At 24.1% G+C, this 14,251-nt stretch overlaps 2 protein-coding genes across 2 annotated transcripts; one reads left to right on the top strand and one right to left on the bottom strand.

The window, feature by feature from the left end:
* The first annotated feature begins 3,047 nt into the window (after positions 1–3,047).
* On the top strand, positions 3,048–9,282 carry LOC129610184 (uncharacterized). Its single transcript, XM_055522611.1, has 3 exons — positions 3,048–3,713; positions 8,266–8,386; positions 8,522–9,282. Exons 1-3 carry the CDS (start codon positions 3,587–3,589, stop codon positions 8,721–8,723), a joined length of 450 nt encoding a protein of 149 aa, XP_055378586.1. The 5' UTR covers positions 3,048–3,586; the 3' UTR covers positions 8,724–9,282.
* A 2,251-nt stretch (positions 9,283–11,533) lies between these two features.
* Positions 11,534–13,872, bottom strand: LOC129610206 (UDP-xylose and UDP-N-acetylglucosamine transporter). Its single transcript, XM_055522659.1, has 7 exons — positions 13,673–13,872; positions 13,159–13,287; positions 13,062–13,091; positions 12,762–12,978; positions 12,575–12,706; positions 12,308–12,505; positions 11,534–12,254 (listed from the first exon to the last, which is right to left on the bottom strand). The coding sequence occupies exons 2-7, from the start codon at positions 13,209–13,211 to the stop codon at positions 11,835–11,837; spliced, it is 1,050 nt and encodes a 349-aa protein (XP_055378634.1). The 5' UTR covers positions 13,212–13,287; positions 13,673–13,872; the 3' UTR covers positions 11,534–11,834.
* Positions 13,873–14,251: the final 379 nt, after the last annotated feature.

Genomic DNA, 14,251 nt, shown 5'->3' with positions numbered 1-14,251 from the left:
AAAGATTATATTTTTGTTAATATTTTGAATTGTAGTAGAAGAGGTGCAAGTTTTTTTTCTTTAAAATTATTGAAATCAATATTTATACAAACTAGACAACTTTGACTATCTGCTAATGATAAACAATTTTAATAGAAAATAATATGTAATAATAATTATTGTAATGTAACACCATTCTCTAACTACATAACAATGACTGTTTTACAAATTATTTATAAATAGTTTCTAATATTTATAAATGATGCTAAGTCACTTAACTAACATATTTTCACCAATAAAATTCACTATTTTCTTTATAATTTTATTGTAATTAATCTTTCATTTCATATAGGTGTGTGTATATGCATGTGTGATTGAAATCATAAAACATACTGTGAGTGAATTGTAACTACAAAATCGCAGTTTATTTTTTTGTAGAGCGAACAATTTAAGCGAACAAAAACAATTTTTTATTATTTCATTTAAAATGCACATAATTATGCACATATACGTATATACTACGCGGAACGTTTTGTTACTTATATTACTTCTATATGTATGTCGATTTATTTACATTATATTGTCGTCCAATTAAAAATGAAAACAAAAGTTGAATTCAACAATTAACTATTATATAATTATAATTATTTTTTTATGTTATTAGTTTATTAAGAACTACTTTAAAAAAGTTTTAGTAAAAAACATAAAATCAGGAAAACTTCTGCACTTTGATTATTTCTACTGAATCTAACTTCTTTTCTAAGAATAAAGCAAACCACATTTTAATATTTGTATACATGAATATTGAATGTACACAAGCATTAAATCAGTCATGCAATGTGTAAAAATATTATATTTAATTATATTATTAACAATTATAGACATATTTTACCGAACACATTGCTTTACTACAAAGGAAGTATTGTGATCGTAAAAATTTTGCATGTCAGATTATCGGGGGATATGGTCGAATTCATAAGTTTATTTGTTAATTTGTCAGTCTGTCGTTCTGTTTGTGACTCGTGTATTTCAGATGAACCGATATTAATAAAAATTTACATCTGAGTTTATTTCGGCTAAGTATTTTATTTTTGATTGACTTTAAGAATATTTCGTGTACACCTCAGAGAGCTGCATCTTTATTAAACACCAAATTTGCTTCTTTTTCCAAATATGCAAAGAAAAACCAAAAGATTTCTTTGAAATTTTTAAACTCTTTATAATTCAGCTAACAAATTTTTCGCTTAGAAATCGGAATTTCTAATCATACTGTAATTATTGATCACACATTACTGGTAACACTTGTTATCATTTAATATTTAACTTTTACTTATAAGAACAACTTATTCACAAACTTTTCAAAACAGAATGTGAACAAAAGTTATAAATTTTGTTACTTTAATTAAACCAAATAATAACCAAATTTTCAGATAAAAATCTGCGGTAAAAAATCGTTGAATTAATGACAGTAAATTAATAAAAAATTTGTAAAATTGCATTCGAACATGTGCCGATCATACCAGGTTTTTATTATTGAATCGTATAAAAGGAACGTTTAAAAAGCAAAACGTTTCTCTCTTAAGTTTTTTGTTTTTTGTATTTTTTTGTCTTGTAATAATTTAAAACGGTTGAACTTTAAAAATTTTTTACAATGTGTTTGTATATACAATGTGCAATGTACATATTTTAGGAAATTTTATTTAAATTAAACAAAAAGTAAGTTTCTAAAAAGCGAATGAGAAACTGTACGTAAATATTAAAATTAATTCTTTTTTTGGTTTTTGGTAAGATTCAATATTTTTTTTTTAAAAGCCTATTTATTCCATTCTTAACGGGGCCGTAATTGAGCTTTTGAAAAAAATTTTTAAAATTTCCAAAAAGATCTTTTTATTTTGATTTTTCAGCTGCAAAACCATTATACTATTCAACCATGACTAATATTAATAAACAATTGTGACAACTTTGGTAAAAACTTTGACAAAAACTAAAAACTAAAAATTCGAGATTTTCGAATAAAATTAGCCTATAAGTATGCATACATTCATATGTATTTGATATGGTATGGTTTTACAATGAATTTTGAATTTCATATGAATCTAATTCTTAATGTAATTTTAAGAGCTTATTTTATATATTCAAAAATAATTTACAAACCATGTTAAATTGACGTTTTAAATAACAATGTTTATATTAAATATTATATTTGATAAATAAATTTTTGTTAAAAAAAATTAACTTTTGTAGCTCAATTTATTTAAATTTCATTGTAATTTTACAGTTTTCAAAAAAATTTCAAGCAAAACTTTGTAAAATTTTCAAGCTTTAGAGACAATCTCTTGATCTACAATAGTTTACATATTATATAAATATATAAGAATAATCAACATTTATTTTATAACAACCCTAAATGTATAAAAGAGTCATAAATATTTATATGTAAATATATATCATACATGTACACAGTATGTACATAATAATATTGAATTACTTATGTATATATTTAAGAACCTAATTTAAAAGGTATGATTTTTTGTTTATACATATAACATATATACAAATTTATATAGTTATAGAAATAACATACATATTTATATTATTTATAAGTAAACTATATTTTATTTTGGGTGGAAAAATTCATGTGGCGAAATAATATTTATCCATAGTATAATATATATGTATACCTATGTAAGTATATAATGTAAATATACAACATGAAAATATACCTAAACTGTTGTAAAGTATGTAAAAAACAATATAAATAAAAAAAATTAAAACCCCTTCCATATAATAGTGGTGGGAGAGAATTTTTATCTTAATGTTGTTTTCATATCTGTAGTTATACATATATTTATGTTATATGAATGAATATATAAAAGAGTAATTTGTACATAAAAATAAAATCCGATACACTTTTATTTAAAATTGAAATATTTTTTTTTGCATATGTATTTGTGCGTAAACGTTAAGTTGAAAATAAAAAATGAATGATAAAGTGTACCGCCAGTATAAATACCGGTATTACAGTAAGCTTTTCAATCATTTCAGTAACAAACTTTCACTAAATACATTTTAGAAAATTAAGAAACAAAAAAAAAAAATTCAAAATAAAATTTATAAATAAGCAAATTACACCAAAATCATTTTTTAAATCATATTAAGGATTGTCATAAATTTAAACCTCTATTTTATTTTTTTATTACTGCTTCAAATTAAGTGTGCAAAAAAAAATTTAATTAAAATAAAAAAGCTCTTGTTTTTCTTTTATATAATTCTTTATGTAAATACATCACATTACAATTATATAAATATACATAGCTGATATATTTCATACGAGCGAGATCTGAACGGTGAAATATCTGTGATAAAACATAAATTAACGCAGTTTAATTTTTCAACTTGAACTATTAAGAACCCAATTCGTTCAACATACACACACAGTATAAAAATAAATCAAAAATATAAGAAAAAGTAAACCAAACTTATTCTTAAATAAAAATTGTGATATTTAAAATACAAAAACAAAATTAAAAATAATTTTAATTATTTTAAAAAATCTAATTTAATAAAATCAAAATAATATAAAAATTATTATATTTAAATATACAAAATGAAATCTTTAATTGGATTAACATGCGTTATTGCACTCTTTGCTGTCGTTTTAACAGCTGAAGAAAAAAAAGATGAAGAAGAAGTTAAAGTTTTTAAAAGGCTTATACCAGCAGATGTCTTAAGAGGTAAATTTTTTCAAATAAAAATTAAAATTATGGAAAATATGTGAACAATTATAAAAATTGAAAAAGCATTAGAATTAAAGGAGTACTCGAAATTATAGTGAAATCATTTTTAAAAATTGTAAAATTTAATGTAACGTCTATAATGGACGTCGATTCAATTTCAAATTCCGTCTTATATCTTACTTTATTCTTCATGTGATCTTTAATGATAGAGAGATGTGATTGATTACAATATAATGTGACCTTTAGAAGCCAAATTATAAATAGGATTTTCGTTAAATATCAAAATATTATTCTTTAGACTCAAATTTGAATTTAATTAAAATTAATTATGTCATTTTTTTTTTTTATTTTCTAAATTTTTGAAATTGTATAGTAGTATCTTTTGTCGTAAAATAATTTTTTTTCTCATATAAATTTGATCATCTCTCAAAACTGACCGAATTGAACCAAATTTGAATATCGAAATTTAAAATTTTAATTTTAATCTGATACAGTTTTATTTTGTAATCGAATTCTATGAATTTTCACTTATATTCTCCTAGACTTTCGAATTTTTAAAATTTGAAATTCATAATACCGGTAAAACTCAAGGTTTTTTAAATATTATTCCATTACTTTATTCGTCGGTTTATTGATTATGGGTATGATTAATGATCCGTTTAAGAGAGTATGAGTGTGATTATATAATTTAGTATTATGTTTATCTTATTTTCAGTTATGAAGTTTTAAAAAATCCTTATTAGAAATTAAAATTTTAAAACTAGTAAGATATATAGTAATAATAAAAATTATTCAATAATTTTGTTGGATACAAAAAAATTCATATTACAAATGAAAAATTGATTCTTTTATTCAAATGATAAAAAAGCTACTTTTCGATTTTGGGCATTATCAGAAGTGTAGAAATAAAAAAACAGATTTAACAAAGGCGAAATATTTAAAAAAATCAAGGATGTAGAGTAAAAATTCTTTATAAAAAATATTAAATTATTTATAAAAAATACAACAAATTTACTTTTTCCTAATACAATATGCAATTTTTTTCTCAGCTCTGCATGTTATGTAATTTTTGTCAAACATAAATTTTTACATACAGACTTGTATATATAAGCACATCATGTTTTCTTAAAATATTTTTGTCTAATATCATTTTTACATATACATGGTCTAATATGAATTTGATTAATTTCTAATCTTAAAAGTATAGAAGTAAAAGAATAAGAATCTTTAGGCAGTTAGCACTTTAAAAATTTGTTTTTTCTTTTTAACTACAAGGCACTATTATAAAATTAAGGTATCTTTGTTAACAAACTAACGATTGTTTCCAACTTGTTCTTTCTTATAACATACATATTTAATTCCCTCGTATTTGTCAATCTAACACGAAAAACATTAAGAAAACACTTCTACCACAACAATTTTATGAAATCATTTTAAATAATTTTATATTTGAATAACTATCATAAAATGTTTAATGCTGTGTGAATACATATATAATGCAAAAAAAAAAGGTTATATAATCTGTAAATGCAATCTTGATTTTAAATATCAAATTAAGTAAAACCTCTTAAAAGTTTTCACGTCATTAAAACCTCTACTAAATGTTAAACATACATTCATTCGTACATAGCAAAGATGTCAACTTATACACACATACCTAGACAATTAATATGCATAACATAGTGTATTAAGTGTAACTGTTACCATTTCTAGAAGTTATAAATTTAAATTATTGCAAAAAAAAGCGCCTTTAAAGAAATAAAAGTAAAACAACATTGGCAAACAATGAACAACCCAAAATAAAAAAAAAAAAAATATAAAAACAAATTGAAAATGCAAGAAAATTGAAAAAAGCAAAATGTTACGCAACCAGCGTTTAAATATTTCCTAAGCGTTCATACCGCATACGTTTCTTTTTTTCATTGTACACATAGCACATTCATTTATCTACCATTATATGTTTGTAAATATATATTATATAAATTGATTTATAATACACCTTTATAGTTATATTTTACTTACTTAAGATATTGTGCATTTATCTACTTACATGCACATACATATATGTACATGTATATATACATAAATATATATATGATTTATTTATCGAGGTTGTTCTTTGTTTGACAATATACTCGTACGTGTATATAATCTCATTGCAAACTATAACATTACCCAGATGCAATAAAGAATTGGTTAAAAAAAAAATCACCTCTTAAATGCCACCTTAAAATTTTTTGTGGTCTTTTATGTGAATAATAAACACTATATTGCACTAAAAAAAAAACAAAAAAAATTATAACAAAAAGAAAAATAAGATATATTGAAAATGTATGACACCCTTACATCACCTTTTAAACGAATATAGTGTGTCTGGTAAATTATAATTAAAATAAAGAAAATTGCAGTTTTTATGAATTTTAATTTAAAAACCCCCATATGTTGGCAAATATATATATATGCATAATTCTTATTTATAATGCTTATCAAAAAATAGTAGTATTTTAAATACATACATATATACCTCCATATAATCTATAGTGGAAATTTCTAGTTCATCACTATTATTAAAGTCATTAATAAATTTTGATAAAAGCAAGCAAACCTATAATTCTTTTTATTCACCAATAAAATTTGTATTGCTTTAATTTTTTATGGTTTTCAATTTTTGGTATAGAAGTCTAACAACTATACCTGACTTCATAATTGCTGTTAATCTGTATTAAAACACAATTTTAAGTTACAATTGCTGAATTATGTATACATATAAATGGTTGTATTACTGCAATTTTAAGATTTCAATTTCTGAAGTATTACAATTGGCAATACTGTTTTAATCCGAACTTTTCAGTAGAAAAAAATAAAACATTATATAAAATTTCCAAAATATTTTTCTTAAATTGTTACTTAAAACAGAAGAGTTTAAGTAACCAAGTAATAAACCCCTTTCTACATTAGTTATAAAATCTCCATGCATATCAAATCACATACTATTATGCTGCATCAATTAATCATGTACTCAGATCTTTTTTTATCCCTTTATTTAGGACATATGTATTACTTATATTTATACATCCATTGTTAATATTATTGTAGACAGACATGTATATAGGAAACCTCAAGTACAAAAACATTAAAATCAAAACTTCGATTCAACGGGAATAAAAAAAAAAACAAGTTCTGAACCTAAGTGAAAGTAAGCTTTTTGGTTTCAGATGACGTTTTCATATGTACATATACATGTTTGTGTGCAAATTAACTTTGTTTCTATATAAGCAAATTTTACATAAGTATATACATATGTAGCATTTAGTTTTTATATTTATCATCATTTGTTTTAAATGTGCCTCTCATTTTTTCAATGCTAAAATTAAATGGAAACTTACGAAGTAAATAAAAAAGTTTTATATTAAAATTATTACAAACTAAAAAAGAACATAATTAAAATATATTTTGTACTTCACAATACACCTTTAACAAACACAAACAATATGATGCCATAAATAGCAATAAATTATGGTTAAAAACTCCTTTCCTATTTGAACTCTCATATTTTATTTGCGACATAGGTTAACACAATGTACATATATAATATACTCGAACAAATTGATAATATTATTTCTTTATGTATTCTTATGTATTTATTTAGGTACAAATGAAAGTGAAAGGTGTACTTTATAACTATTGTTTAAAATTTACTCAAGAAAATAATTTTTCGTTTATTTTTGTGCATTTATTTGTAAATACTTTGAATTTATTATTTTATTCGAAGTAAATAATTTATTTTCAAAATAGGCAACAAGGCAGATCTGCAAAGTTGATATTTCAAATAACTTTTAGACAAAAAAAAAAACTCTTTTTGTCTTATACTTCCTCTCTCAAACTTCCTTGTCGTTTTTGAAAATAAGCAAACTTTAAATTTTTGATAATAATTTTTTTAAAACTATTTTCATTATTAAATATTATTTCTATATAAAAAGCGAACGATAAATGCTTTTTTAAATAGGTGTTTCCAATATTTCTCGACTTTTTTTTGTTGGCATTGCAATAAGAACACAAACTAAGAGAATAAACTTTACTATAAAATTAGTTTTATAACAATTCAAATTTTTTAAGAAAATTTCTCTACTTTACCAACTACAGATTTTGACCCGAATTCTTGTCTTAACGTATAAAAGAAAAGTTACTGACATTTTAATTATAAAAGTTTTCAAAATCTAATTCTTGTGTCTTTTTCATACTGCGACTTGTTATATAACCAAATTTACGATTAAATTCAAACAGACAACAGATGCAATATCTGAATTTGTACTCCATTTGATATATCTTTAGTGATTGGAAATAAGTTTATGGTATCATATATCAAGTTATTTGTATAATAAAAAGTAGGATTGTAACACAAAACTAACTAGAGCATTCATAATTCAATTCTTGCTCTTTATACACATTTTCATATGGTATATTATACTATAAAATACTTATAATCAATTTATTCAAAATCGAAAGAAGTATGAATATATATTTATTCTTGGTTATTTTATTCTTATAGATTTCCCTGGAATGTGCTTTGCATCTACCAGATGTGCAACAGTTGAACCTGGTAAAACATGGGATTTAACACCATTCTGCGGTCGTTCAACATGTGTTGTATCAGAAGATAATCCACCAAGGTAAAATTTTTTGTTTAGTGTGTTTTTTCATTAAATTATTTAATTTTTTAAACTATATTTTATATAAACTATTCAATTATTTATTTTGTTATATAACTTATTTCTGTTTTCTTACACATATATATATATATATAGACTTTTGGAGTTAGTTGAAGATTGTGGACCCTTACCATTAGCAAATGATAAATGTAAATTAGACACCGAAAAAACAAATAAAACTGCTCCATTCCCATATTGTTGTCCAAAATTCACATGCGAAGACGGTGCTAAATTAGAATATCCTGAAGTTGGTAAACCCGAACAATCAGAAGCTGGTGAAAAAGACAAGAAAAACTAGATCTTAGCATTATAAATTTTTTGAATTTTTTTTTTTATTTGTCCTTCCGTATGTTAGTGCATAAAAAGGCGACATACAAAATTTGAATTAATTTAAAAATATCTTTCATTCAACACCATCACATAAATTACTTAAATTAAGTGTTTAAATATTAGAAATTGTAAATTTTAAAAGTTTGAAAAATAATTTTAATTTTTTACAAATTTTTTTTTGATTTTCTAAAATGATCGTAAAATGCAATTTGGCAGTCAATGTATTCATACTTTATTGCTTTTCTATCTCTTAACAATTAAGGTTTCTTTTTGGAAATTGACGATCCATTTGCATTTATGTTTTCTACCATTCTTTCATAGTCATTATTGCTCATAATTTCATACTTAAGTTTTGATTTCATTTAAATTTAAAAGGTATAACTTAATATTTTATATTATTACAACTTTTTTTTAATTTTGTTAAAATTCTTTTCTTTCAAATGCTACTGTTGATTCAACTTGTAAATATAAAATATTGTATGTATATATAAATTTAAATGTATAAAATGAAAGTATTTTCTCACTAACTTTTTTTAATATTTTTTTTAAAAAATCAATATTACAAAAAAGCCAAAAAAAAAAAAACAAAAATAATTCTTCAAATGAAGTGAATAAAAAAAATTGAAAAAAAAATGTGTGAATTTTTGTATTTTACGTTTAACTATGCTTCAACAGGTTTAAATATGGTTTGAATTGGAAATGAAAATGTCATATACAAAATATTGTCTGTACTTTTCAAATTTTTAAAAAACTGTATTAAATAAAGTTGGGTCAAACCAATGGTTTGTATTGTAGCAATTTTCCCTTCAACAAATGAAAATTCTGCTTTTACAATCTACGAGTATGTATACCTATCACACTATTAAAATCATTTTCATTCATATACAAAACTATTTCTAGGATTGCGTATATTTAGGATGATGCATACATGCAGTCTTTGAAATAAAGCAAAAATTAATATAAAGTGCGGTTAATATAATCCTCGATTTTAAGGGTTAATTGTGTGAGTTAAGAAAAATAATTATATTTTTTAATGTTATGGAATTTACCGTTAGCTTTTTACGTTTATAGAAATTTGAAATAGCTTGCGGTTTCGGAGATATAAGGTGTCAAAAATTCAAATTTTACAAATTTCAAGAGGCGACAACTTGAGAGAGGGTGGAGAGGGAAAAAAATTTTCTTCTAAACTATTGAAATGAAGCTTTTCTAGAAGAAAAGCGACATCAAAAATTTGGAAAAAAAGACTTTAGATAACGGTAAATTTGAACGGCCATTTTGTTTTTATAAAGTTAAGCTATAGTATACCGCGCTAGAGGAAGCAAGCCGCTGTCTTTCTGCGTTTGCAAAATTTCAAAAATGCTTATGGTTTCATTGCAACAAATAGTTAAAAAAGGCCATTTTTAGGGTTTTGGGGGGAGGGGGGGGGGGGTATAACTTCTAGAGGGAGAAAGATAGGTAAAAATTTTGTTCTATGGAAATAAGTTTCTAGTAAAGATCTATATACGTACAAAATTTCAGCTTTCTATCTTCAAGGGTGCAGAAGTTTTGTAAACAGACACACGGACAGACGAATGGACGGACAGAGTGAAACTAATAAGCACTTTTTTTCAAAAACTTTTTGGGAAAGTGTTAAAAATTTGCTTCACCATTTCTGTCCATCTGTTTAAAAAACTTATATATTATAAATTTAGTATACAAAAAGAATTTGATAAAGGCAATTTTTCTTTGAAATAAATATTTCTCTTGAAATAAATATTTCTCAGGTTATAACTCACCAAAGTTGTGAGAATAACAATTTTGGCAGAAACCTATCAAAAACTACAAGAGATTACTTCTTCTATTATAAAAGACTATAAAACTATACATCACGTTAATGAATTCATCATTCAACTATTTCTATATTATTATGCAACACGACAAGTCGGAGTAATCTCAAATTTGATAATTTTTTACAAGAACGAAATTTTTTTGTGTCTTCTTCCTCTACGGAGTTATTGCCCATAAAATTTGCAAAAAAAAAATTAGGTTTTTCATTTCTTCGATACCTAAACTCTATGAGTGCGACATTATGCAGTAAATAAATTAACTAGCAATGCAAAGAAGTTTTTTATTAGTAATTTTTCAAAAATAATTACTCTAAAGTTGCTCCAAAATTTATGCAACATTATTTTCTGATAAGAGCATTATTTCAATAGATCTTTCGTTTGTATTGCATATATACATATCTAAAAACATAATACCTGCATATTGAAATAAAATATCTCACAAATCATGGGTTTGATTGACTAAATCTTTCTTGTGATAATAATATATAAATCCTTCAATAAAGTCCAAGGAAAACTGCCTCGAAATACATATGTACATACATTTCTGATAATACATACATATATGTTTTCACTTATACTTATAAAACACAGAGCATGGCGAAAATAAAATTTATTTATCCATATTCTAAGTCGATCCATAAAAGTAAATCAAGATGGAATAAATTAATAAGATGAATATTTCTATCAGCTTAGAGATGAGACTAAAAAATGTGAGGAATTATGAACAAATATATCAACATCTCTTGGCTTTTGTTATCTGATTTTCTCTTATTTCTATAAAAAACAATTACAAGTAAGTACAGCGTTCTTCAAAAGTTTAAATGAAATTACCTTTGTCCAATTCTTGTCTATAGACAAAATGAAATTTAAATTTAATTAAATTAAATATAGACTTGAAAGATTTTTCAATTTATTTCCATTTTCGATCAAATTTATATTAAAAACAAAAATCTTTTAATTGTTTACAAATCCCAAAAATTTATTTAAAATTGAGCCAATTTTTCGATTTTAAGTTAGATTTAAAAATTATCTCAACAAAAAGTGCAACGTTTTAAAAATTATTAACTACACATATATACAATCTTATAAAAATTTATCTACATATACTTAGCTTAAGATTTGTATCACATGCACATACATATAAAATTTTCAAAAACAAAAATTTTTGAATTTTAATGCCGAAGTTTTACATAAATAAATTCAACAAAATCTTAATTAATGTTCCTTAGCCAAAAAGTTCAAATTTATTGTAATTAATCAATTTTCTTTGTTCCGATTTTTTTAACATGTTGTACTTTATCGGTTACTAAACTAGATCTTATTCTAGGAACCACTTCCGTAAATATTATAGTGCCCGTGAAAACTAAAATTGTACCAACCCAATGAAATATTGTAAACGGATTTTGAAAATATACAATCGAAAATAATAAAGAAACAAATTTCCTTAAAGTCACAACTAAAGTCACTGTTAAAGAAGAGCATTCAGTAGTCAATACATACACAGAACTAATGCAGACATATTGGGTCAACACATTTCCTAGTAAGTGCAACCACATTATTGGTATTTGGAGTCCAACTACTGGTAAACTAACAGGCGTTGTTGAACTACTAATAGCTGCATGCTCCAATATATTCCTATACATAAGGAAAAAAAATGGTAAAGGAAGCAAGTGCTGAAAATATACAGTTGAATAGTTATTTTTATAAAATATTAAATTAAATTTACTGTATAAAACAATGCTTCTTTAGGATGTTTCCCATATCTTTTATAGAGAACCTCTTGATAAATACCCATTCGCGCTGATATAAATAAAGCCACGGTTAATAAAGTTATTCCAAGTGCCCACCAAAAGAAAACCGAAAACTGGTTTGAACTTAATTCAAGATTCCTAAGTTTAGCGTGTTCCGGATTGCTTGTATCTTTCTTTTGAGTATATAATAAAAAACAAAAATGTAAAAGATCAATGTTTATTAAATATCATCAAATATTTACCACTTCTGTTCCAGAGACTATTGTGCACAAAATTATTCCAGCTGTTATCATAAATACTGATAAGTACTTTGAAAACTCGTATTCCTTTTTCAAAATTAAGATTCCCATGATCATATTAGCTATTAAAGATCCCTAAAAATTAAACATAGGCTGTTTATATCTACATATATTTTTAATTGAATTTTACCGCTCTGAAAATCATATGTAATGGCATAGGAATATTAAAATCAAAAGCATAATTATTGCAAACACTTGAGACGAAGAACATAACAACGAGAATAAAATAATCTTTTAAACCTATTTTAGGTCTTTGAGTTCCAAATTTTGATGTAAAAATAAATCCCTCCAACGATATAAAAGCAAACTGACAAAAAGTTATCAAATTTCCCGACCCCGGGTCTTCCCTTAAAATAAAAAGTGGAAGGCATTAATTATATACACAAATCCAAAAAAAAACAAATATTTTTAAGGGATTTAAAATACTTACTTAACTAACAATTCTAGAAATACGACATTGCTGAAATAATACGTAAATCAATTAGTTCTTGTTCCATATTTCAAACATTTGCTTTATTAATTCTTACCTGCAACACCCAACAAATACAAAAATAATCCCCAAAAGAGCTTTAGTGTTCATTTTATATTACCTTTTTTGTTAATACTTTTCAAACATTTATCGTAACAAGTTTTTCAATCCAAACTCTAGTGATTTTCTGAAAAAGAGGAGAGTATCACTTATATACCTGAATTTAAGATTATTTTATGAAATAGAAATGAGTTTCAAAATAGTAAAACTCTTTAACGCTATCATTATGTATGCATGTATATATGTGCGTATAATTGAACTTATGCCATTGTTATATTATAAATTTATGTATTGATTACCCGATCACATCAATTGAAAAACTAAGTTAAGTGTTAAATGTCTGATACACATAAATATTACTAGTAAATAATATTATTTTATTACGTAATCACACAAATTTAGTTGTAGCTTTATTACAATATTCTGGCATTTCTTCCGATGTGCAAAAAAATTTGTACATATAATATCAATCTTGTAAAAAGTATAAAACTTTTTAATTTTAAAAAAATTACCAAGCAAATCTCTCCTTTCCTTCCGATGAGTTATGTATTCTATGCAAAATAATACAAGTAGTATCTCATTTTTAAAGTGGATAGGTAAGTGCCTGCATATATTTAATAAACAGCCTTCAAAGTATAAAATTATTCTTAAGTGTACACACAAACGATGTCAATTCTTAATGTTGATATATAAGCACATATTATAATACTATATGCTATATATAAACACATATTGTAATATTATGAAGTTTCTATAGTAAACAATAAATTTTCAATTCTTGTTCTTGACGTTTTCTGATTTTCAGTCAGCCAACATTCATCAGAAGGGATATAGTGTTACCAAATATGTCTCACAAACTTCAAAAACTCAAAATAAAATGTTACAGCATTCCCTCTTTTTCGCATGTTTGCTTATTTCCTTACATAAAAACAAAAAACACAATGCATGATGTGTCAATAAAAGATGAAAACTTTATTCGGGAAATAATAATACACTTATTTTTTACTTGGATACATTCAACCTAATTAATTTCAAAAGGGCTGAATGATATTATTGTGGGAAGCCACTGTTAAGCTATTTCACCTACTTGT

This window comes from Condylostylus longicornis, unplaced genomic scaffold (genome assembly GCF_029603195.1).
Source record: "Condylostylus longicornis isolate FDR11 unplaced genomic scaffold, ASM2960319v2 ptg000044l, whole genome shotgun sequence".
Classification (NCBI taxonomy): Eukaryota; Metazoa; Arthropoda; class Insecta; order Diptera; family Dolichopodidae; genus Condylostylus; species Condylostylus longicornis.
The sequence above is the reverse complement of the archived record's forward strand: the minus strand, read 5'-3'. Positions and strand labels throughout refer to the sequence as shown.

Excerpts from the sequence above, each read along its gene's own strand:
- LOC129610184 (XM_055522611.1), top strand. The coding sequence starts at position 3,587 with ATGAAATCTTTAATTGGATTAACATGCGTTATTGCACTCTTTGCTGTC. Across the intron at positions 3,714-8,265 it reads ACCAGCAGATGTCTTAAGAG|ATTTCCCTGGAATGTGCTTT; the intron begins GTAAATTTTTTC and ends TTATTCTTATAG. Across the intron at positions 8,387-8,521 it reads TCAGAAGATAATCCACCAAG|ACTTTTGGAGTTAGTTGAAG; the intron begins GTAAAATTTTTT and ends ATATATATATAG.
- LOC129610206 (XM_055522659.1), bottom strand. The coding sequence starts at position 13,211 with ATGAACACTAAAGCTCTTTTGGGGATTATTTTTGTATTTGTTGGGTGT. Across the intron at positions 13,092-13,158 it reads GTATTTGTTGGGTGTTGCAG|CAATGTCGTATTTCTAGAAT; the intron begins GTAAGAATTAAT and ends GTATTATTTCAG. Across the intron at positions 12,979-13,061 it reads TTTCTAGAATTGTTAGTTAA|GGAAGACCCGGGGTCGGGAA; the intron begins GTAAGTATTTTA and ends TTTTATTTTAAG.